This window comes from Oncorhynchus masou, chromosome 31 (assembly GCF_036934945.1).
Source record: "Oncorhynchus masou masou isolate Uvic2021 chromosome 31, UVic_Omas_1.1, whole genome shotgun sequence".
In the NCBI taxonomy this organism is placed as follows: Eukaryota; Metazoa; Chordata; class Actinopteri; order Salmoniformes; family Salmonidae; genus Oncorhynchus; species Oncorhynchus masou.
The window spans coordinates 38829281-38854026 of NC_088242.1; the positions used below are offsets into that span (position 1 = coordinate 38829281).

The 24746-nt window shown below is 44.1% G+C and overlaps 1 protein-coding gene across 1 annotated transcript in view; it reads left to right on the top strand.

The window, feature by feature from the left end:
• The window catches only part of LOC135524945 (pro-neuregulin-3, membrane-bound isoform-like), a 356815-nt gene that overhangs the window by 197061 nt on the left and 135008 nt on the right, over positions 1-24746 (top strand). The window contains exon 5 of the mRNA XM_064952775.1: positions 22413-22430. Within this exon, the coding sequence (XP_064808847.1) occupies positions 22413-22430 (18 nt within the window). The remainder of the gene's footprint in view (positions 1-22412; positions 22431-24746) is intronic.

Here is a 24746-nt window from a genome sequence, read left to right on the forward strand (position 1 = left end):
GTGTGGCGAGGAGACAGATTCTCGCCACGCCACCTGGTAGGAGCGACCTGTCAGGTAGGACGCAATCCAAGCGTGGGCCGCGCCGGAGATGCCCAACTCGGAGAGGGTGGAGAGGAGGATCTGATGGTTCACAGTATCGAAGGCAGCCGATAGGTCTAGAAGGATGAGAGCAGAGGAGAGAGAGTTAGCTTTAGCAGTGCGGAGCGCCTCCGTGATGCAGAGAAGAGCAGTCTCAGTTGAATGACTAGTCTTGAAACCTGACTGATTTGGATCAAGAAGGTCATTCTGAGAGAGATAGTGGGAGAGCTGGCCAAGGACGGCACGTTCAAGAGTTTTGGAGAGAAAAGAAAGAAGGGATACTGGTCTGTAGTTGTTGACATCGGAGGGATCGAGTGTAGGTTTTTTCAGAAGGGGTGCAACTCTCGCTCTCTTGAAGACGGAAGGGACGTAGCCAGAGGTCAGGGATGAGTTGATGAGCGAGGTGAGGTAAGGGAGAAGGTCCCCGGAAATGGCCTGGAGAAGGGAGGAGGGGATAGGGTCGAGCGGGCAGGTTGTTGGGCGGCCGGCCGTCACAAGAAGCGAGATTTCATCTGGAGAGAGAGGGGAGAAAGAGGTCAGAGCACAGGGTAGGGCAGTGTGAGCAGAACCAGCGGTGTCGTTTGACTTAGCAAACGAGGATCGGATGTCGTCGACCTTCTTTTCAAAATGGTTGACGAAGTCATCTGCAGGGAGGGAGGAGGGGGGTGGGAGGAGGATTCAGGAGGGAGGAGAAGGTGGCAAAGAGCTTCCTAGGGTTAGAGGCAGATGCTTGGAATTTAGAGTGGTAGAAAGTGGCTTTAGCAGCAGAGACAGAGGAGGAAAATGTAGAGAGGAGGGAGTGAAAGGATGCCAGGTCCGCAGGGAGGCGGGTTTTCCTCCATTTCCGCTCGGCCGCCCGGAGCTCTGTTCTGTGAGCTCGCAATGAGTCATCGAGCCACGGAGCGGGGGGGAGGACCGAGCCGGCCTGGAGGATAGGGGACATAGAGAGTCAAAGGATGCAGAAAGGGAAGAGAGGAGGGTTGAGGAGGCAGAATCAGGAGAAAGGTTGGAGAAGGTATGAGCAGAGGGAAGAGATGATAGGATGGAAGAGGAAAGAGTAGCGGGGGAGAGAGAGCGAAGGTTGGGACGGCGCGATACCATCCGAGTAGGGGCAGTGTGGGAAGTGTTGGATGAGAGCGAGAGGGAAAAGGATACAAGGTAGTGGTCAGAGACTTGGAGGGAGTTGCAGTGAGGTTAGTGGAAGAACAGCATCTAGTAAAGATGAGGTCGAGCGTATTGCCTGCCTTGTGAGTAGGGGGGAAGGTGAGAGGGTGAGGTCAAAAGAGGAGAGGAGTGGAAAGAAGGAGGCAGAGAGGAATGAGTCAAAGGTAGACGTGGGGAGGTTAAAGTCGCCCAGGACTGTGAGAGGTGAGCCGTCCTCAGGAAAGGAGCTTATCAAGGCATCAAGCTCATTGATGAACTCTCCGAGGGAACCTGGAGGGCGATAAATGATAAGGATGTTAAGCTTGAAAGGGCTGGTAACTGTGACAGCATGGAATTCAAAGGAGGCGATAGATAGATGGGTAAGGGGAGAGAGAGAGAATGACCACTTGGGAGAGATGAGGATCCCGGTGCCACCACCCCGCTGACCAGAAGCTCTCGGGGTGTGCGAGAACACGTGGGCGGACGAAGAGAGAGCAGTAGGAGTAGCAGTGTTATCTGTGGTGATCCATGTTTCCGTCAGTGCCAGGAAGTCGAGGGACTGGAGGGAGGCATAGGCTGAGATGAACTCTGCCTTGTTGGCCGCAGATCGGCAGTTCCAGAGGCTACCGGAGACCAGGAACTCCACGTGGGTCGTGCGCGCTGGGACCACCAGATTAGGGTGACGCGGCCACGCGGTGTGGAGCGTTTGTATGGTCTGTGCAGAGAGGAGAGAACAGGGATAGATAGACACATAGTTAACAGGGTACAGAAGAGGCTACGCTAATGCAAAGGAGATTGGAATGACAAGTGGACTACACGTCTCGAATGTTCAGAAAGTTAAGCTTACGTAGCAAGAATCTTATTGACTAAAATGATTGAAATGATACAGTACTGCTGGAGTAGGCTAGCTGGTAGTGGCTGCGATGTTGACACTACACTAATCAAGTCGTTCCGTCGAGTGTAATAGTTTCTACAGTGCTGCTATTCGGGGGCTAGCTGGCTAGCTAGCAGGTTAATTGCGTTGCGTTACTTTAAAAGAACGACAATAGCTGGCTAGCTAACCTAGAAAATCGCTCTAGGCTACACAATTGTCTTAGATACAAAGACGGCTATGTAGCTAGCTAGCTACGATCAAACAAAACAAACCGTTGTACTGTAATAGTTACTACAGTGCTGCTATTCGGGGGCTAGCTGGCTAGCTACGTTAGAAGAACGACAATAGCTGGCCAGCTAACCTAGAAAATCGCTCTAGACTACACAATTGTCTTGGAAACAAAGACGGCTATGTAGCTGGCTAGCTACGATCAAACAAATCAAACCGTTGTACTGTAATGAAGTGAAATGAAAATGTGATACTACCTGTGGAGCGACGCGGAATGTTGACCGGGTAGTTGGAGTTCAATTCGGTAGAAGTTGGCTAGCTGTTGGCTAGCTAGCTAGCAGCATTTCCTACGTTAAGGACGACAAATAGCTGGCTAGCTAACCTCGGTAAATTAAGATAATCACTCTAAGTCTACACACTCTAAACTGCACAATTATCTTGGATACGAAGACAGCGAAGACAACTATGTAGCTAGCTGACACTACGCTAATCGAGTCGTTCAGTTGAGTGTAATAGTTTCTACAGTGCTAGTGGACAGTGGATGTTAGCTAGCTGCTTAGCTAGCTGCTGGGCAGATACGTTAGGACGACGAAATACGATAATTATGCAATTGTCGTTGATACAAAGACGGCTATGTAGCTGGCTAAGAAGAAATTGCTAAGATTAGACAAATCAAACCGTTGTACTATAACGAAATGTAATGAAAAGTTATAAAAAAAGTTAAAAAAGTTATACTACCTGCGGACCGAAGTGTAGATGCGACCGCTCGCTCCAATGTACTTAGAGTGTCTAGTAAACAATGAGAGTCAGTGGCGAAAAGCATTCACTTTCTCTACAGTGAGGACTAATCAGCTACAGAGTCCAGAGATAATCCCAAAACGATTTTCTGCTGGGTCGGTAAGAGCAAGCTTTTGGAAAGATTTATCCTGAAGACTAGAAAAAAAGTGTTAAACAATCAAAATATTTCATATATTAGATTATTCAAAGTAAGCCACCCTTGGCCTTGATGAGAGCTTTGCACACTCTTGGCATTGTCTTATCCAGCTTCATGAGGTAATCACCTGGAATGCATTTCAATTAACATGTGTGCCTTGTTAAAAGTTCATTTGTGGAATTTCTTTGCTTCTTAATGCGTATGAGCCAATCAGTGTGTTGTGACAAGGTAGGGGTGGTATACAGTAGATAGCCCTATTTGGTAAAAGACCAAGTCCATATTATGAAAAGTACCGCTCAAATAAGCAAAGATAAACTAAAGTCCATCATTACTTTCAGACATGAAGGTCAGTCAATCTGGAAGATGGTAAGAACTTTGCAGCAGCAGTCGCAAAAACCATCAAGCGCTATGAAGAAACTGGCTCTCATGAAGACCACCACAGGAAAGGAAGACCCAGAGTTACCTCTGCTGCAGAGAATAACTTCATTAGAGTAACCAGCCTCAAATAAAGGCTTCACATACTTCAAGTAACAGACACATCTCAACATCAACTGTTCAGAGGAGACTGTGTGAATCAGGTCTTTATGGTCGAATTGCTGCAAAGAAACCACTACTAAAAGGACACCAATAAGAAGACACTTGCTTGGTTCAAGAAACACGAGCAATAGACATTAGACCAGTGGAAATCTGTCCTTTGGTATGATCAAATTTGAGATTTTAGGATCTAACTGCTGTGTCTTTGTGAGACTCGGAGTAGGTGAACGGATGATCTCCGCATGTGTGGTTCCCAACGTGAAGCACGGAGGAGGAGGAGGTGTGAGGGTGCTTTGCTGGAGACACTGTCATTGATTTATTAAGAATTCAAGGCACACTTAACCAGCATGGTTACCTCAGCTTTCGGCTGCGATACGTCATCCCATCTGATTAGCGCTTAGTGGGACTATAATTTTTTGTTCAACAACACAATGATTCAAAACACACCTCCAGGCTGTGTAAGGGCTATTTGACTAAGAAGGAGAGTGATGGAGTGCTGCATCAGATGATCTGGCCTCCATAATCACCCAACCTCAACCCAATTGAGATGGTCCACAATGAGTTGGACTGCAGATTGAAGAAAAAGCAGCCAACAAGTGCACAGCATATGTGGGAACTCCTTCAAGACTTTTGGAAAAGCATTACAGTTGAAGCTGGTTGAGAGAATGCCAAGAGTGCACAAAGCTGTCATCAAGACAATGGGTGGCAACTGCAGAAAATAAAATATATTTTGATTTGTTTAACACTTTTTTGCTTACTGTTATTTCAAGTGTTTTAATGTCTTCCCTTATAATGTAGGAAATAGTAAAAAAAAAAACCTAGAATGAGAGGCTGTGTCAACGTTTGACTGGTAAAATATATATATTGTGTGTATATCTGTCTATATATATACATATATATATATATATGAGCTAAAAAATAAATAAACTCTATATATATCTGAACTAAAAAAAATAAACTCCTCTCACTGTCAACTGCATTTATTTTCAGCAAACTTAACATGTGTTCAAATTTGTAGAAACATATCAAGATTCAACAACTGAGACATAAACTGAACAAGTTCCAGAGATATTTTTATTTTTATTTATTTTTATTTCACCTTTATTTAACCAGGTAGGCAAGTTGAGAACAAGTTCTCATTTACAATTGCGACCTGGCCAGGATAAAGCAAAGCAGTTCGATACATACAACGACACAGAGTTACACATGGAGTAAAACAAACATACAGTCAATAATACAGTATAAACAAGTCTATATACGATGTGAGCAAATGAGGTGAGATAAGGGAGGTAAAGGCAAAAAAGGCCATGGTGCCAAAGTAAATACAATATAGCAAGTAAAACACTGGAATGGTAGATTTGCAATGGAAGAATGTGCAAAGTAGAAATAAAAATAATGGGGTGCAAAGGAGCAAAATAAATGAATAAATTAAATACAGTAGGGAAAGAGGTAGTTCTTTGGGCTAAAATATAGGTGGGCTATGTACAGGTGCAGTAATCTGTGAGCTGCTCTGACAGTTGGTGCTTAAAGCTAGTGAGGGAGATAAGTGTTTCCAGTTTCAGTGCTTTTTGTAGTTCGTTCCAGTCATTGGCAGCAGAGAACTGGAAGGAGAGGCGGCCAAAGAAAGAATTGGTTTTGGGGGTGACTAGAGAGATATACCTGCTGGAGCGTGTGCTACAGGTGGGAGATGCTATGGTGACCAGCAAGCTGAGATAAGGGGGGACTTTACCTAGCAGGGTCTTGTAGATGACATGGAGCCCGTGGGTTTGGCGACGAGTATGAAGCGAGGGCCAGCCAACGAGAGCATACAGGTCGCAATGGTGGGTAGTATATGGGGCTTTGGTGACAAAATGGATTGCACTGTGATAGACTGCATCCAATTTGTTGAGTAGGGTGTTGGAGGCTATTTTGTAAATTACATCGCCAAAGTCAAGGATTGGTAGGATGGTCAGTTTTACAAGGGTATGTTTGGCAGCATGAGTGAAGGATGCTTTGTTTCGAAATAGGAAGCCAATTCTAGATTTAACTTTGGATTGGAGATATTTGATATTGGTCTGGAAGGAGAGTTTACAGTCTAACCAGACACCTAAGTATTTGTAGTTGTCCACATATTCTAAGTCAGAGCCGTCCAGAGTAGTGATGTTGGACAGGCGGGCAGGTGCGGGTAGCGATCGGTTGAAGAGCATGCATTTAGTTTTACTTGTATTTAAGAGCAATTGGAGGCCACGGAAGGAGAGTTGTATGGCATTGAAGCTTGCCTGGAGGGTTGTATGTTTTGTTTGATAAAGTTCATATTTATATCAAAACATTGGCGCATTACATTCACTAGTTCCAAAAACATCCAGTGATTTTGCATAGCCACATCGATTCAACAGAAATAGAATAGAATAGAACAAAATTATAGATAATCCTTTCCTTAACTTCTCAAAATGCAACCGCTGTGTCAGATGTCAAAAAAACTTTACGGAAAAAGCAAACGATGCAATAATCTGAAATGGCGTTCAGAACAATAGTCAAATTAGCCGCCATTTTGGAGTCAAAAGAAACCACAAATTACACAATAAATATTCCCTTACCTTTGATGATCTACATCAGAATGCATTCCCAGGAATCCCAGGTCCACAATAAATGCTTGATTTGTTCGATAATGTTCGTTATTTACAGTGCCTTGCGAAAGTATTCGGCCCCCTTGAACTTTGCGACCTTTTGCCACATTTCAGGCTTCAAACATAAATATATAAAACTGTATTTTTTTGTGAAGAATCAACAACAAGTGGGACACAATCATGAAGTGGAATGACATTTATTGGATATTTCAAACTTTTTTAACAAATCAAAAACTGAAAAATTGGGCGTGCAAAATTATTCAGCCCCTTTACTTTCAGTGCAGCAAACTCTCTCCAGAAGTTCAGTGAGGATCTCTGAATGATCCAATGTTGACCTAAATGACTAATGATGATAAATACAATCCACCTGTGTGTAATTAAGTCTCCGTATAAATGCACCTGCACTGTGATAGTCTCAGAGGTCCGTTAAAAGCGCAGAGAGCATCATGAAGAACAAGGCACACACCAGGCAGGTCCGAGATACTGTTGTGAAGAAGTTTAAAGCCGGATTTGGATACAAAAAGATTTCCCAAGCTTTAAACATCCCAAGGAGCACTGTGCAAGCGATAATATTGAAATGGAAGGAGTATCAGACCACTGCACATCTACCAAGACCTGGCCGTCCCTCTAAACTTTCAGCTCATACAAGGAGAAGACTGATCAGAGATGCAGCCAAGAGGCCCATGATCACTCTGGATGAACTGCAGAGATCTACAGTTAAGGTGGGAGACTCTGTCCATAGGACAACAATCAGTCGTATATTGCACAAATCTGGCCTTTATGGAAGAGTGGCAAGAAGAAAGCAATTTCTTAAAAATATCCATAAAAAGTGTTGTTTAAAGTTTGCCACAAGCCACCTGGGAGACACACCAAACATGTGGAAGAAGGTGCTCTGGTCAGATGCAACAATGCAAAACGTTATGTTTGGCGTAAAAGCAACACAGCTCATCACCCTGAACACACCATACCCACTGTCAAACATGGTGGTGGCAGCATCATGGTTTGGGCCTGCTTTTCTTCAGCAGGGACAGGGAAGATTGTTAAAATTGATGGGAAGATGGATGGAGCCAAATACAGGACCATTCTGGAAGAAAACCTGATGGAGTCTGCAAAAGACCTGAGACTGGGATGGAGATTTGTCTTCCAACAAGACAATGATCCAAAACATAAAGCAAAATCTACAATGGAATGGTTCAAAAATAAACATATCCAGGTGTTAGAATGGCCGCAGCAAAAGGTGGTGCTACAAAGTATTAATTTAAGGGGGCTGAATAATTTTGCACGCCCAATTTTTCAGTTTTTGATTTGTTAAAAAAGTTTGAAATATACAATAAATGTTGTTACACTTCATGATTGTGTCCCACTTGTTGTTGATTCTTCACAAAAAAATACAGTTTTATATCTTTATGTTTGAAGCCTGAAATGTGGCAAAAGGTCGCAAAGTTCAAGGGGGCCGAATACTTTCGCAAGGCACTGTATGTCCAATTTGCGACTTTTGTTAGCGCGTTTGGTACACCTAACCAAACGCTGGTGCTGGGCGGCCTTTTCGTCGGACAAAAACTTTCAAAAGTTATATTACAGGTCAAGAAGTTAAGAAAAGGCTAAGCTTGAGAGCTAGCATATTTATTTCATTTCATTTGCGATTTTCATGAATAGTTAACGTTGCGTTATGGTAATGAGCTTGAGACTGTATTCACGATCCTGGATCCGGGATGGGTACTATCGAGAGGTTAATTTGAAGATGTAGTCCGGAGACAGGTGTTTCGTACAACAGCCTTCTGTGTTCTCTTTGACTAATAACAACACTGTTGATCGCCATCTCTTCCCCATCACAATACTCTACAATGTCTTCTTCAATGAAAATGTGTTTACCTAAATCATGGGATTCCTCATCGTCTGATTCATTTTCAGAGTCAGAGAGAGTCAGCATGTCAGAATCGTCCTTCAGAAAGTAGTCTATCACAACTTTTTCAGAATGACCTTTGTCGATAAAGCCTAATAAATTCAGGGCAGCAATGTTATTGAGAGCAGTAGCAACACATTTGCAGTTCTCCGTGGCTAACGTTATATCTTTCGAAAAAACTGCAGTATAAAGTATTATATATGCATAACAAGCAGCTCATTTTATAGACAGAAGATGCTACACGGCAGAGCAATTTGAAACTCATCTCTCGGCATGTCCAGCCCACTCACTATCTCTGCCAATCATGGTTAGTGGGAAGTTTCCTGTCTTTTTCTGTGGCTAAACCAAATAGGCTCGTAATTCAACATTTTTACTCAAATTTACAGATGGCATACAAATTTGTTATAAAGGCACATGAAAGTTCAAATGTTCCAAAAAAACAAACATAAAATAGCGTTCAAATTACTCTTCTGTGCATTTGTGACTTGCAACATGCGCCTAGTTTCCTGAAACAAGTCATATTTATGCATACATACTTTGGATAGTGATCTCATTGATTGTGTCCATGCTCATAAATATCTGGGCATCTGGATTGATGAAAAGCTCTTTCAAAAACAATGTTGTTGAGTTAAAATTGGCTTCTTCTATAGGAACAGGTCCTGTCTTTCATTAAAGAGCAGAAAACAAATAATTCAGTCAACATTCTTTCTGGTTATTGACTATGGCAATATCTCCTATATGAATGTAACCTAACGTAGCAGGTATAAAAATATGCCAGAGCGAAGTCCCCACTTTTCAGGGGAAACAGAAGTTCTGTCAAAAATACTGTATCCCTGAAAACTGGAAACATCCGCAATCTACCGACCCCACCCCCCTGCAGAGAGTGTTTTGAATGCAACTGCCACTGTATTGAAGACACAGTTTATCATTGTACATTATTACCGGCGATAGGTTCAGTACACATCATTGAATTTTGTATCAGAGCTGGCTCTCTTTGAAGTCTTGTAGATCAACTCATTGCACCTTTTTGTCTATAAACGCCTTTTGCATAAACTTCTGCCATACCTTACTTAACTGTTAACCTTCAGATGTATAAGTTATCAAACTCGGCCTCAGGGTTAGCTAACCCTGGAGATCCCTTCAATCTCAACTGATTTAAGAAGATCTGCTTTTAGTTTTTTTGTGCATCTCATGTGGAATGATTTCCAAAACTCCTTCAAGTTGGTGGTGTTGGTGCCACTAGGGCAAATCAGGCAGATGTTAGATGGCCTTTTTAGTGAAGAATGTGTTTTGCTTTTCGCGTTTTGTGTTTACTTTTCATGTATTGTGCAATTGATGTCCATATTGATGTCAATATTAAACTAAGATGGTGTAGCAGTCAGACGTCTTTTTGTTCTCGTCATGTCGTGTATATATATATTTTTATTCTTTTATATAGTATTTTTTCTTCACATATATATATATTTTTTTTTTTTCTTAAACTCAACTACAACATACCGTCCTACAATCCGCCTCACCCAATGTGGTATGGATCTGCTATTTCTTTACCTCTGAACCGGAACCCTCAACAGAAGCTAGCCAGCAAACTAGCTACAAGCCAGCTAGCAACTCCTAGCGGTCATCAGCTAACATTAGCCCGGACAACTCTCGCCAGTCTGCACAGCACGACTCAAACCAAAGCAAATAGGACTTATTTTTTTCTCCATATCTCCGGATTCCTATCGCAAGCTCTGAACCTTTTCACCTGGATCATCGCAGCTAGCCAGCTGCTATCCGAGTGGCGACTCCTGGCTGACGTCTCTGTCCCGTAACAAGAACTGATTAACCTGGAGATAGCCTTGCTAGGCCCATCTCCCGGCAAACCCGAAGAGGTACATCAGCCACTCCTTGGGCTACAATACCTATTTTGTCAATTAGCCTGGACCCCCGCCGACCCTTCGCGACTGGACCGACGTAATTCGCCCGAGGGGGTTTATCAACTGGCTCCTCTGTCACGACGTCCCCTGAATTCCTGTCTGCTATCCTGCTATCCACGGCCTGCTAGCTGTCTAGAGCATATAGGACTGTTAGCTTAAGATACCTATTCTGCCAATTGGCCTAGACCCCTTTTACCACACAAAGCCCTGCTGATCCACAATGACAGGTCTGCAGACGTAACAGCACGAGGGGGCTAAAACAGACTTTCTTCCATTGTGACGTCCCTCTAAGGCCCTTCTGCTAGCTTGCTAGCCCCGGCCTGCTAGCTGCCTTTATCGCCGTGTCCCCGGCCCAAACCACTCACTGGACCCCTATTATTACTCGGCTATGCATGCCTCTCCCTAGTGTCAATATGCCTTGTCCATTGCTGTTTTGGTTAGTGATTGTTGCCTTATTTCATTGTAGAGCCTCTATCCCTGCTCAATATACCTTAGTTAACCCTTAAATTCCACCTCCCACACATGCAGTGATCTCACCTGGTATAAATTATGTTTCGAGAGACAATATCTCTCTCATCGTCACTCAGTGCATCAGTGCATTACCTCCACTGTATTCACAACCTACCATACCTTTGTCTGTACATTATGCCTTGAATCTCTTCTACCGTGCCCAAAAACCTGCTCCTTTTACTCTCTGTTCCGAACGTACGAGACGACCAGTTCTTATAGCCTTTAGCTGTACCCATATCCTACTCCTCCTCTGTTCCTCTGGTGATGTAGAGGATAATCCAGGCCCTGCGGTGCCTAGCTCCACTCCCATTCCCCAGGCGTTCTCATTTGTTGACTTCTGTAACCATAAAGGCATTGGTTTCATGCATGTTAACATGAGAAGTCACATCCTGACCATAGAAAGCCTGTATTTTCTATGGTAGAGTAGGTCAGGGCGTGACTAGGGGTGTTTAGTGTAGGTTATTATTTCTATGTGGGGTTCTAGTTTGCTTTTTCTATGTTGGTGTTTAAGTATGATTCCCAATTAGAAGCAGCTGGTAATCATTGTCTCTAATTGGGGATCAAACTTAAGTTGCATTTTTCCACCTGTGGGTTATGGGAAATTGTTTATGTTTAGTTGCCTGTTCACACTGCATTGTCATAACAGTTCATTTGTTCTTTATTTTGTTTTGTATTAGCTTAAGTTTCACTTTGATTAAAGTATGTGGAACTCAAAGTACGCTGCGCCTTGGTCCGATCATCATTATTACGAACATCGTGACAGAATATCCCATCTACAATTGACCAAGCAGTGTGCCCGGGAGGTAATAGCATTATTGTCTTTGGAGGAAATTAGGGAGAGAACATCCTAGACTTGGGAAGACATAATGGCAGGAGAGAAGAGCCTGCCATGGAAGCAGGCAGAAGCAGCAAAGGAGGGACAGCGACGAAGTCAGGAGGAAGGCCACAGACACCCCAAGAACATTTTTGGGAGGGGCACATGGAGCAGTCTGCAGATCTGAGGAGTGAACTTGAGCCAGTCTGGAAGAAGGAGAATTTGGAGGAGAGAGAAATGGGGGAGTTGTTGAGTTGGAGGAGGATGCATGGATTTGGACTAAAGGAACGTGTTGTCAGTTTGGTGCCACCTGAGTCAGCTCCCCGTACTCATCCTGAGAAGTGTGTTAAAGTTCCGGAACAATTGATGCCGGATATACGCACCAGGTCTCCAGTGCACCTTCACAACCCAGTATGTCCTGTGCCAGCTCCCCGTACTTGTCCTAAGAAGTGTGTTAAAGTTCCGGAACAATTAATGCCGGCTATACGCACCAGGTCTCCAGTGCACATTCACAACCCAGTATGTCCTGTGCCAGCTCCTCGCACTTGCCGTGCGAAGTGTGTTAAAGTTCCGGAACAATTGATGCCGGTTATACGCACCAGGTCTCCAGTGCACATTCACAACCCAGTATGTCTTGTGCCAGCTCCTCGCACTTGCCGTGCAAAGTGTGTTGAAGTTCCGGAACAATTGATGCCGGCTATACGCACCAGGTCTCCAGTACGTCTCCACAGCCTGGTACGTCCTGTTCCTGCTCCTCGCACTCTCCTAGAAATGCGTGTCCCCAGTCCAGAACATCCTGTGCCTCCTTCTCGCACTCGCCCTGAAGTCAATCATTAGTCCGATGCCACCTGTACCGGCCCCGCGCATCTAGCCTCCAGTGCACCTCCCCAGTCCAGTACGTCCTGTGCCTGCTCCTTGCGCTATCCCTGAGGTGCGTGTCACCAGCCCGGTACCACCAGTGCCGGCACCATGCACCAGGCTTCCGGCGACAGTTCCCAGTCCAGAGCTTCCAGCGACAGTGTCCAGTCCAGAGCTTCCGGCGACAGTGCCCAGTCCAGAGCTGCCGGTGACATTTCACGGTCCGAAACATCCAACGACAGTCCACGGTCCGGAACCTCCTACGACGGTCCACAGTCAGGAACCTCCTGAGACGGTCCACGTTCTGGAACTTCCTGAGACGGTCCACGGTCCGGAAACTCCTGAGACGGTCCACGGTCCGGAACCTCCTGAGACGGTCCATAGTCCGGAACCTCCTACGACGGTCCACAGTCAGGAACCTCCTGAGACGGTCCACTGTCTGGAACCTCCCGAGACGGTCCTAGGCCTGAAACCTCCTGAGACGGTCAACGATCCGGAACCTCCTGCGACGGTCAATGGTCTGGAACCTACTGAGACGGTCCAGAACCTACTGAGACAGTCCACGGTTCGAAACCCCCAGCTCCATGGCCGGAGCCTTCCCCTGCACCGATGCCCAGTCTAAGCACGGCGTTCAGTCCAGTTCCATGGTGCCTGACCGGTCATACGCTCCCCACGGTAAGCACGGGGAGTTGGCTCAGGTCTAAACCCTGACTCCGCCAATCTCCCCATGTGTCCCCCGTGCTTCTGTTGTTGCTCTAAGTACTCGGTTCGTCGCCGTTCCGCTCTCGCTGCCTCCATCTTCTCCCTTGGTCGGCAATACTCTCCGGCCCTTGTCCAGGGTCCTTCTCCATTCAGGATTTCCTCCCATGTCCACTCCTCCTGGTCACGCTGCTTGGTCCTTTTTTGATGGGATCTTCTGTCACGCTCGTCGTAATGAGTAGACCAAGGTAGAGCGTGCTTAGAGTTCCACATATTTTTAATAAACCGAAACTCACCAAACAAAACAAACAAGTGCAAACAAAATGTAAAGCTACTGGTGTGCAAACAGGCAACTCACTGTAGACAAGAGCCCATAAACAAAATGACGAAAATGGCTACCTAAATATGATCCCCAATCAGAGACAACGACAAACAGCTGCCTCAGGCCACTATAGAAATACAATTAACCTAGATGACCCACCCTAGTCACTATCACGCCCCAACCAGCAGAGAATAAACAGCTTCCCATGGTCAGGGCGTGACAGGGATGAATACTTTAGCAAGGCACTGTATGTATAGTATATATACTGAAAATATACAAAATATTATAGGAGCAAATTAACCTGAATTTCAGGAAGCAGAACTGCAAGGCATTTCGATTGCTAATTCATACGTAAATTGCATCTGAAACTGTTCTTTCGAGATTGCAACCCCTTTGTCCCCATAAAAAGTGTGTTTAGGGCTCCATCTATGTTCATTCTACCGGGCCAATTGAAACAGCTGTGGATGTGCATCACAGGCGGGTGTATAAAGACACCCAAGTTAGAGGCCTCTATACCCTATGTCAGGAATAATTTTATACTCTCAGAGAAACAAGCCCTCCGGAATGACACCTCAATAGTCATCTGCCCAGCTGACAATGGAGGCGTTGTTACTGTACAAGACTATACTGTCTATAAGACTGAAATACTCAGCCAACTGAATGATCAGACGTTCTTTAAGAGACTCAGAAAAAATCGCCCAAAACTGCTTTTGGCTGTAATTGAACAGATTGTCACCGAGGGCATGTGCAATTGTGATATCACCAATAGAGAATACAGATAAATTGGTGCGTAAAAACAGCTCTACGCCAGTAATCTGCAGTCCCTAAAATAATGTTTAATTATCAAAACCCCCCACAGGACAAATCTTCTTTGTGTTATCAGACCAGGTTTGACAGAAGGCATGAAGATATCTGCTTGGCTTCAAATATGCCCCTATGTATTGTGACACTTTTATTTACCAAATACCCCAGAATGAATCATTAGTTAAACTTCTTCCTGCAAATACAATCGACTCCACACAACATTATTGACCAAATAATCATTGTGCACCTCAGACATTTTTTCCCAGTAGGTGGCTTTTGACTCCTGATAGCTTGAACTGTTTGAAATAGCATAATCGATCTGTCAGCCTGCACAAAATAGTAAGGTGGTATTTGTTTATTATTATTTGTGCTACTACTGCATGTTATAACCACAGAAAGTTGATCCCTACAATGGAAAATTCAACAAATCCATTGATTATGCTCAATTCTCCCTCTCAAGTGCTCCTTCTCTAGTTTACTTTCAAATCAAGATTTGTTTGCTTTGCCTTATTAAATTGATTGTTGTCATCGGTGCTATTGAAAATCAGATAGCTTTCTTATCTTTCAGTAAACTATTATCTAACACTTCAAAGAAAAATTAAACAAAGTGTCATCTTGAAAGTTGACTTTTCTCTTCTTTTTATTACCTTCTGAAAGGTGAATTCATCTCCTAGTGTCTGGTGGAAAGCAGACTGAACCAGGTTTTCCAATAGGATTTTGCCTGTGCTTAGCTCTACTCCGATTCTTTTTTATCCTGAAAAACTCTGCAGTCCGTAACCCTTTGATTTGTACAATCACATATTTGTGGTCATTGTTGAGTGGTCCTTGCAGGGTACCATCATAAATATGTGATTGGAACAGTAGCAACAGAACGTCTGATGCAACAAACTTGTCTAAAGACCTGAAAATCATCTAAACAATGTTTTGTTTTTATGGGAAATAAAGGTCTTCACAACTTTATTCCTCAATTTCACCTTTTATTGTAAAAGATAAATGCGAACTTCATAATCCAAAAATGACATGGAATACATCAACAGCCAAACTAATTTTCTAAACTAGAAAAGAGATGCATGAAAAGAGATGCATGTCAGATAAGCTAACAGCAGCTAAATTCTTTATGATGGCAGCCATGTTTGTTTATGTTTGACAAGCAACAACTCCCTTATCCCAGAATGCCATTCACTATAAGGCGCAAATAAATAAAGTCAAAGATGGCTGCATCCATTTCTTGAAAAATATTAACTTAGTTCGGGCACTTTTCAGCATATTACAAATCGTCAATGTTTGTGTTACAGTGTATACAAAAACCAGAGCACATGACTTGACAAGTTGTTTAACGTTTTTGACAAATCACAAAGAAAATAAAATGCTATCACCTCACAAATCATCACCCCAAATACAAGCTTACTGCCTGGCCTAACTTTAGTGGGTAAGCTGTACAGGGATGAGACCATTTTAGGAGGGTTTGTGGGGGGTTTTCAAGTACATGGGGGGTAGAAATGGGGGAAGGTATTGTGGTGGGATATTATTATGGGGGATTTATCAAATCAAATGTATTTATATAGCCCTTTGTACATCAGCTGATATCTCAAAGTGCTGTACAGAAACCCAGCCTAAAACCCCAAACAGCAAGCAATGCAGGTGAAGAAGCACGGTGGCTAGGAATAACTCCCTAGAAAGGCCAAAACCTAGGAAGAAACCTATAGAGGAACCAGGCTATGAGGGGTGGCCAGCCCTCTTCTGGCTGTGCCGGGTGAAGATTATAACAGAACATGGCCAAGATGTTCAAATGTTCATAAATGATCAGCATGGTCAAATAATAATAATCACAGTAGTTGTCGAGGGTGCAGCAAGTCAGCACCTCAGGAGTAAACGTCAGTTGGCTTTTCATAGCCGATCATTAAGAGTATCTCTACCACTCCTGCTGTCTCTAGAGAGTTGAAAACAGCATGTCTGGGACAGGTAGCGCGTCGTGTGAACAGGTCAGGATTCCGTAGCCTCAGGCAGATCAGTTGAAACTGGAGCAGCAGCACGGCCAGGTGGACTGGGGACAGCAAGGAGTCCTCATACCAGGTAGTCCTGAGGCATGGTCCTAGGGCTCAGGTCCTCCGAGAGAGAGAAAGTAAGAGAGAATTAGAGAGAGCATACTTAAATTCACGCAGGACACTGGATAAGACAGGAGAAGTACTCCAGATATAACAAACTGACCCTAGCTCCCAGACACATAAACTACTGCAGCATAAATACTGGAGGCTGAGACAGGAGGGGTCAGGAGACACTGTGGCCCCATCCGATGATAACCCCGGACAGGGCCAAACAGGAAGGATATAACACCACCCACTTTGCCAAAGCACAGCCCCCACACCACTAGAGGGATATCCTCAACCACCAACTTACCATCCTGAGACAAGGCCGAGTATAGCTGACAAAGATCTCCGCCACGGCACAACCCAAGCGGGGGCGCCAACCCAGACAGGAAGATCACATCAGTGACTCAACCCACTTAAGTGACGCACCCCTCCTCGGGACGGCATGAAAGAGCACCAGTAAGCCAGGGACTCAGCCCCTCTAATAGGGTTAGAGGCAGAGAATCCCAGAGGAAAGAGAGGAACCGGCCAGGCAGAGAGAGCAAGGGCGGTTCGTTGCTCCAGAGCCTTTCCGTTCACCTTGACACTCCTGGGCCAGACTACACTCAATCATAAGACTCACTGAAGAGATGAGTCTTCAGTAAAGACTAAAAGGTTGAGACAGAGATCTATAGGAGAAAGCCCTGCCTCCAGCTGTTTGCTTAGAAATTCTAGGGACAATTAGGAGGCCTGCGTCTTGTGACCGTAGCGTATGTGTAAATTAAATCAAATTTTATTTGTCACATACACATGGTTAGCAGATGTTAATGCGAGTGTAGCGAAATACTTGTGCTTCAAGTTCCGACAATGCAGTAATAACCAACAAGTAATCTAACTAACAATTCCAAAACTACTGTCTTATACACACAAGTGTAAGGGGATAAAGAATATGTACATAAAGATATATAAATGAGTGATGGTACAGAGCAGCATAGGCAAGATACATATGAGATGTATAATGTAGGGTATGTAAACATTATATTAGGTAGCATTGGTTAAAGTGGCTAGTGATATATTTTACATAATTTCCCATCAATTCCCATTATTAAAGCGTCTGGAGTTGAGTCAGTGTGTTGGCAGCAGCCACTCAATGTTAGTGGTGGCTGTTTAACAGTCTGATGGCCTTGACATAGAAGCTGTTTTTCAGGCTCTCGGTCCCAGCTTTGATGCACCTGTACTGACATCGCCTTCTGGATGATAGCGGGGTGAACAGGCAGTGGCTCGGGTGGTTGTTGTCCTTGATGATCTTTATGGCCTTCCTGTAACATCGGGTGGTGTAGGTGTCCTGGAGGGCAGTTAGTTTGCCCCCGGTGATGCGTTGTGCAGACCTCACTACCCTCTGGAGAGCCTTACAGTTGTGGGCGGAGCAGTTGCCGTACCAGGCGGTGATACAGCCAGCCAGGATGCTCTCGATTGTGCATCTGTAGAAGTTTGTGAGTGCTTTTGGTGAAAAGCCGCATTTCTTCAGCCTCCTGAGGTTGAAGAGGCGCTGCTGCGCCTTTTTCACGATGCTGTCTGTGTGGGTGGACCAATTCAGTTTGTCTGTGATGTGTATGCCGAGGAACTTAAAACTTACTACCCTCTCCACTACTGTTCCATCGATGTGGATAGGGTGGTGTTCCCTCTGCTGCTTCCTGAAGTCCACAATCATCTCCTTAGTTTTGTTGACGTTGAGTGTTAGGTTATTTTCCTGACACCACACTCCGAGGGCCCTCACCTCCTCCCTGTAGGCCGTCTCGTCGTTGTTGGTAATCAAGCCTACCACTGTTGTGTCGTCCGCAAACTTGATGATTGAGTTGGAGGCGTGCGTGGCCACGCAGTCGTGGGTGAAAAGGGAGTACAGGAGAGGACTCAGAACGCACCCTTGTGAGGCCCCAGTGTTGAGGATCAGCGGGGTGGAGATGTTGTTGCATACCCTCACCACCTCAGTGCGGCCCGTCAGGAAGTCCAGTACCCAGTTGCACAGGGAGGGGTCGAGACCCAGGGTCTCGAGCTTGATGACGAGCTTGGAGGGTACTATGGTGTTAAATGCCGAGCTGTAGTCGATGAACAGCATTCTCACATAGGTATTCCTCTTGTCCAGATGGGTTAGGGCAGTGTGCAGTGTGGTTGAGATTGCATCGTCTGTGGACCTATTTGGGCGGTAAGCAAATTGGAGTGGGTCTAGGGTGTCAGGTAGGGTGGAGGTGATATGGTCCTTGACTAGTCTCTCAAAGCACTTCATGATGACGGAAGTGAGTGCTAAGGGGCGGTAGTCGTTTAGCTCAGTTTCCTAAGCTTTCTTAAGAACAGGAACAATCGTGGCCCTCTTGAAGCATGTGGGAACAGCAGACTGGGATAGGGATTCATTGAATATGTCCGTAAACACACCAGCCAGCTGGTCTACGCATGCTCTGAGGGTGCGGCTGGGGATGCCGTCTGGGCCTGCAGCCTTGCGAGGGTTAACACGTTTAAATGTTTTACTCACCTCGGCTGCAGTGAAGGAGAGTCCGCATGTTTTCGTTGCAGGCCTTGTCAGTGGCACTGTATTGTCCTCAAAGCGGGCAAAAAAGTTATTTAGTCTGCCTGGGAGCAAGACATCCGTGACGCGGCTGGTTTTCTTTTTGTAATCCGTGATTGACTGTAGACCCTGCCACATACCTCTTGTGTCTGAGCCGTTGAATTGAGATTCTACTTTGACTCTATACTGACGCTTAGCTTGTTTGATTGCCTTGTGGAGGGAATAGCTGCACTGTTTGTATTCGGTCGTGTTTCCTGTCACCTTGCCCTGATTAAAAGCAGTGGTTCGCGCTTTCAGTTTCACGCGAATGCTGCCATCAATCCACGGTTTCTGATTTGGGAATGTTTTAATCGTTGCTATGGGAACGACATCTTCAACGCACGTTCTAATGAACTCGCACACCGAATCAGCGTATTCGTCAATGTTGTTGTCTGACGCAATACGAAACATATCCCAGTCCCCGTGATGGAAGCAGTCTTGGAGTGTGGAATCAGATTGGTCGGACCAGCGTTGGACAGACCTCAGCGTGGGAGCTTCTTGTTTTAGTTTCTGTCTGTAGGCAGGGATCAACAAAATGGAGTCGTGGTCAACTTTTCCGAAAGGAGGGCGGGGCAGGGCCTTATATGCGTCGCGGAAGTTAGAATAGCAATGATCCAAGGTTGCCAGCCCTGGTTGCGCAATCGATATGCTGATACAATTTAGGGAGTCTTGTTTTCAGATTAGCCTTGTTAAAATCCCAGCTACAATGAATGCAGCCTCAGGTATGTACGGCAGGACCAAATCAGAGGGATAGGTAGGAGCAAGCCCATGTAATGCTTTGTAGGTTAGCACTGAAACCTTGAAATCAGCCCTTGCCTTAACAGGAAGCCAGTGTAGAGAGGCTAGCAATGGAGTAATATGATTTTTTAGAAATGGTTCTAGTCAGGATTCTAGCAGCCGTATTTAGCACTAACTGAAGATTATTTAGTGCTTTATCCAGGTAGCCAGAAAGTAGAGCATTGCAGTAGTCTAACCTAAAAGCAACAGCTTTTTTTGAAAAGTTTTGAGAGGAATGGAAGATTCGATATAGGCCAATAGTTTTTTTATATTTTCTGTCAAGGTTTGGCTTTTTCAAGAGAGGCTTTATTACTGCCACTTTTTGTGAGTTTGATACACATCCGGTGGATAGAGAGTCGTTTATTATGTTCAACATAGGAGGGCGAAGCACAGGAAGCAGCTCTTTCAGTAATTTAGTTGGAATAAGGTCCAGTATGCAGCTTGAAGGTTTAGAGGCCATGATTATTTTCATCATTGTGTCAAGAGTTATAGTACTAAAATACTTGAGTATCTCTCTTGATCCTATGTCCTGGCAGAGTTTTGCCGACTCAGGACAACTGAGCTTTGAAGGAATACGCAGGTTTAAAGAGGAGTCCGTAATTTGCCTTCTCATAATCATGATCTTTTCCTCAAAGAAGTTCATGAATATATTACTGCTGAAGTGAAAGCCATCCTCACTTGGGGAATGCTTCTTTTTAGTTAGCTTTGCGACAGTATCAAAAATATTTTCAGATTGTTCTTATTTTTCTCAATTAAGTTGCAAAAATAGGATGATCGAGCAGCAGTGAGGGCTCTTCGATACTGCACGGTACTGTCTTTCCAAGCTAGTCGGAAGACTTCCAGTTTGGTGTGGCTCCATTTCCATTCCAATTTTCTGGAAGCTTGCTTCAAAGCTCGGGTATTTTCTGTATACCAGGGAGCTAGTTTTTTATGATAAATGTTTTTAGTTATCAATAAATGGGGGGGGAAACACAGGAGAAGGAAATACACTAAATACAAATAAAACCCCTGGAAAGGGGTGTCAGAGTGGAAAACCTGAGGTACCATAGTTACAATCTAATGGCGCGTTCAAAACAACTGGCAACTGAGAACTTGGAAATCTCCAACTTCCGACTTTAGTGCATACAAGACAACTGGGAACTCGGAAACAAATGATTTCTGATTGGGATTTTTTTTTTAAAAGTCATCCAACTGAGAATTCCAGCTTTGGAACTCGGGCCTCTTTCTAGAGCTCCGACCTGAAGATCACTGACATCATGATTTGACCTCGTATTTTTCCAAGTTCCCAGTTGTCTTGAAAGCAAGTCAGTCATGTAAACTTGTTATAACATCTTTGGTCTGACAGACGCTTACTTGACAACCAGAATGCATTTAATGATGTCATCAAACATGGAGCTACACATATCTGGCAAATATCTTAGCATTAGCTCATCCAGTTGGCTGGTGACATGAAAATTTGAGAAGGATGGGAGACACACGGTATAGGCGCGGAACGCACGGAAACAACAAAGTGTGTTTCAAAAATAATCAAAGACTAATCATTTTAACCCAAAGCATTTCATAAACACATTTATAGCACAATATTATGGGGAATAAGAAAAAGAGTGCTATTTACATTGTTGGAAAGGGATCACAGCACTGATTGATAGAGGGTAGGAGTCATGAGTTAAGGTGTTCAGAGGCTTGACCAGTGCAGGACAGGATATGACTAGGAAGACAAAAACAATAACACAACACACTACTGTGACAAAAGAGCTATGAATGAGTTAGTCCAAGCAAGGAGCAAAATTATTGATGTGTAATAACGTGATTGACTCTACATACAGTAATGAGAGAAAATTAATAGGGGTACACAGTGCTTGGAGAGGAAACATTCAATGTGCCAGTGGATGAGGGGGCACATGAGCCGTGGCTTCAGTTCATGTCAGGAGAGAGTTGACAATGGTAGTGGAGTGGAGTGGTCATCACTTCTTAAATCAAGGAACAGGAGGGGACTTAGCTGGAAAACAAATAGCAGATACATTCCATTACAGCTGCGCCATCGTAGGTTTGGACAACGAGTTTCTCTATGAAGTTAAACTGACATCTCAAAATGCATAATGTCAAACACAGACTGCACATCTCGCCCACACGACACCAAGAAACGCTCCTGATTAAAGCCCTGATATACCTGATGATAACTGACAAATGCAAGCAGACTTGTGGCACCATAAGTCCCAGAGCAGTGGGACAATTTTGACCCCCTGGGGCCTGGTGTTTTTCATTATATGTTAACCTAACTAGGAAAACTCTGGACCCTATAGAGTATGACCGTGATTAATCAGTTGTAAAAAGGGTTTACATGGGCTATGGGACCAGTTTTTGCTAATTAGGTCACATGTCACATGGTTTAAAAACATTTCAGAAAAAAACTCCAGGCCCCCAAATTTAAAAAAAAAATGCAAAAATGTCATCAAGCTTCTCAACACGTAGAACCACCATAATGCTCTGCACAATCCCCCCAAAAAATGATACATTGTAGAATAATAGTGAAGACATTAAAACCATGAAATAACACATATGGAATCATGTAGTATCCAAAGAAGTGCTAAACAACCAAAGAAATATCATACTGAGCACGTTGGCTGCTTTTCCTTCACTCTGCTGTCCAACCCATCCCAAACCATCTCAATTGGGTTGAGGTCGGGAGATGTGGAGGCCAGGTCACCTGATGCAGCACTCCTTCACTCTCCTTCTTGGTCAAATAGCCCTTACACAGCCTGGAGGTGTGTTGTGTCATAGTCCTGTTGAAAAACAAAATGATAGTCCCACTAAGCCCAAACCAGATGGGATGCCGGATCGCTGCAGAATGCTGTGGTCTTCATGCTGGTTAAATATGCCTTAAATTCTAAATAAATCACAGACAGTGTCACCAGCAAAGCACCCCCACACCTCCTCCATGCTTCACAGTGGGAAACACACATGCAGAGATCCGTTCACCTGCTCTGCGTCTCACAAAGACATGGCGGTTGGAACCAAAACTCTCAAATTTGGACTCATCAGACCAAAGGACCGGTTTTCACATTTTACATTTGACATTTAAGTCATTTGGCAGACGCTCACATGTCTAATGTCCATTGTTCGTGTTTCTTGGCCCAAGTTAGTGTCTTCTTCTTATTGGTGTCTATTAGTAGTTGTTCCTTTGCAGCAGTTCGACCATGAAGGCCTACTTCACACAGTCTCCTCTGAACAGTTGATGTTGAGATGTGTCTGTTACTTGAGCTCTGCGAGGCATTTACTTGGGCTGCAATTTCTGAGGCTGGTAACTAATAAACATATCCTCTTCAGCAGAGGTAACTCTGGGTCTTCCTTTCCTGTGGCGGTCTTCATGAGAGCCAGTTTCATAATAGAGCTTGATGGTTTTTGTGACTGCACTTGAACAAACTTTCAAATTTCTTGACATTTTCCAGGTTCACTGTGACATGTCTTGACTATCATTAATATGCCACCTGCATACCACTGCTGGCTTGCTTATGAAGCTAAGCAGGGTTGGTCCTGGTCAGTTCCTGGATGAGAGACCAGATGCTGCTGGAAGTGGTGTTGGAGGGCCAGTAGGAGGCACTCTTTCCTCTGGTCTAAAAAATATCCCACTGTCCCAGGGCAGTGATTGGGGACACTGCCATGTGTAGGGTTCCGTCTTTCGGATGGGACGTTAAACGGGTGTCCTGACTCTCTGAGGTCATTAAAACCTCTTACGGATAGGGAGACGCTAGCGTCTCAACTGGCCAATTGCCTGGGGACATGCAGAGCGCCAGATTCAAATAAAACGCTATAAAATTATAACTTTAATTAAATCACACATGTAAGCTACTCAATTAAAGCTACGGTCGTTGTGAATCCAGCCAACATGTCGATTTTAAAAATGCTTTTCGGCGAAAGCATAAGAAGCTATTATCTGATAGCCTGCACCCATCTGAATCAGTAGTAAACAAAAGAACTAGCATAGCAGGCGCTACACAAAATACTGAAATAAAATATAAAACATGCATTACCTTTGATGAGCTTCTTTTGTTGGCACTCCAATATGTCCCATAAACATCACAATTGGTCCTTTTGTACGATTAATTCTGTCCATATATGTCGAAAATGTCCAGTTATAAAGCCCGTTTGATCTAGAAAAAAACAGCTTAGAATAACGCAAATTCACTACAAAATATTTTAAAAGTTGCCTATAAACTTTGCCAAAATATTTCAAACTACTTTTGTAATACAACGTTGGTTATTTTTAAATGTTAATAATCGATCAAATTGTAGACGGGGCAATCTGTATTCAATACATCAACGAAAAGATAAAAGCTCTGCTTTACATATCTTGTGCACCTCACAAAAGGGTCCCCCGTTCCGAGTTGGCCTACTTCCTGCTAAGACAAAGAAATGACCTCAGCCATATTCCAAACACTGGCGACATGTGGAAGTTGTAGGAACTGATAGTATATTTATATGAAATTTCCAATGGCAAAGACAAAATATGGAAGCAAGATGTAAAAAAATAAATATATTCTGAACAGTTAGTCCTCAGGTTTTGCCTGCTTACATAAGTTCTGTTATACTCACAGACATGATTCAAACGGTATTAGAAACTTCAGAGTGTTTTCTATCAAAATCTATGAATAATATGCATATCTTATATTCTTGGCATGAGTAGCAGGAAGTTGAAATTGGGCACACTATTTATCCAAAAGTGAAGATCCCATGAGACTCGTAAGAGTAGGGATGTTAACCCCAGTGCCCTGGCTAAATTCCCAATCTGGCCCTAAAACCATCACGGTCACCTAATAATCCCCAGTTTACAATTGGCTCATTAATCCCCCTCTCCCCTGTATCTATTCCCCAGGTCGTTGCTGCAAATGAGAACATGTTCTCAGTCAACTTACCTGGTAAAATAATGGATACATTTTTTTAAAAATAGAAACATTTTACACGCCCATAGCAACCCAGCAATGTCTTAACCATTTGTGACGCATTCAGCTAGCGCTCGACATAACTGGCCCCCATGTACAGTAAATGGCAACCATTTCAGTGTGTGGACTGAGTCCTCACGT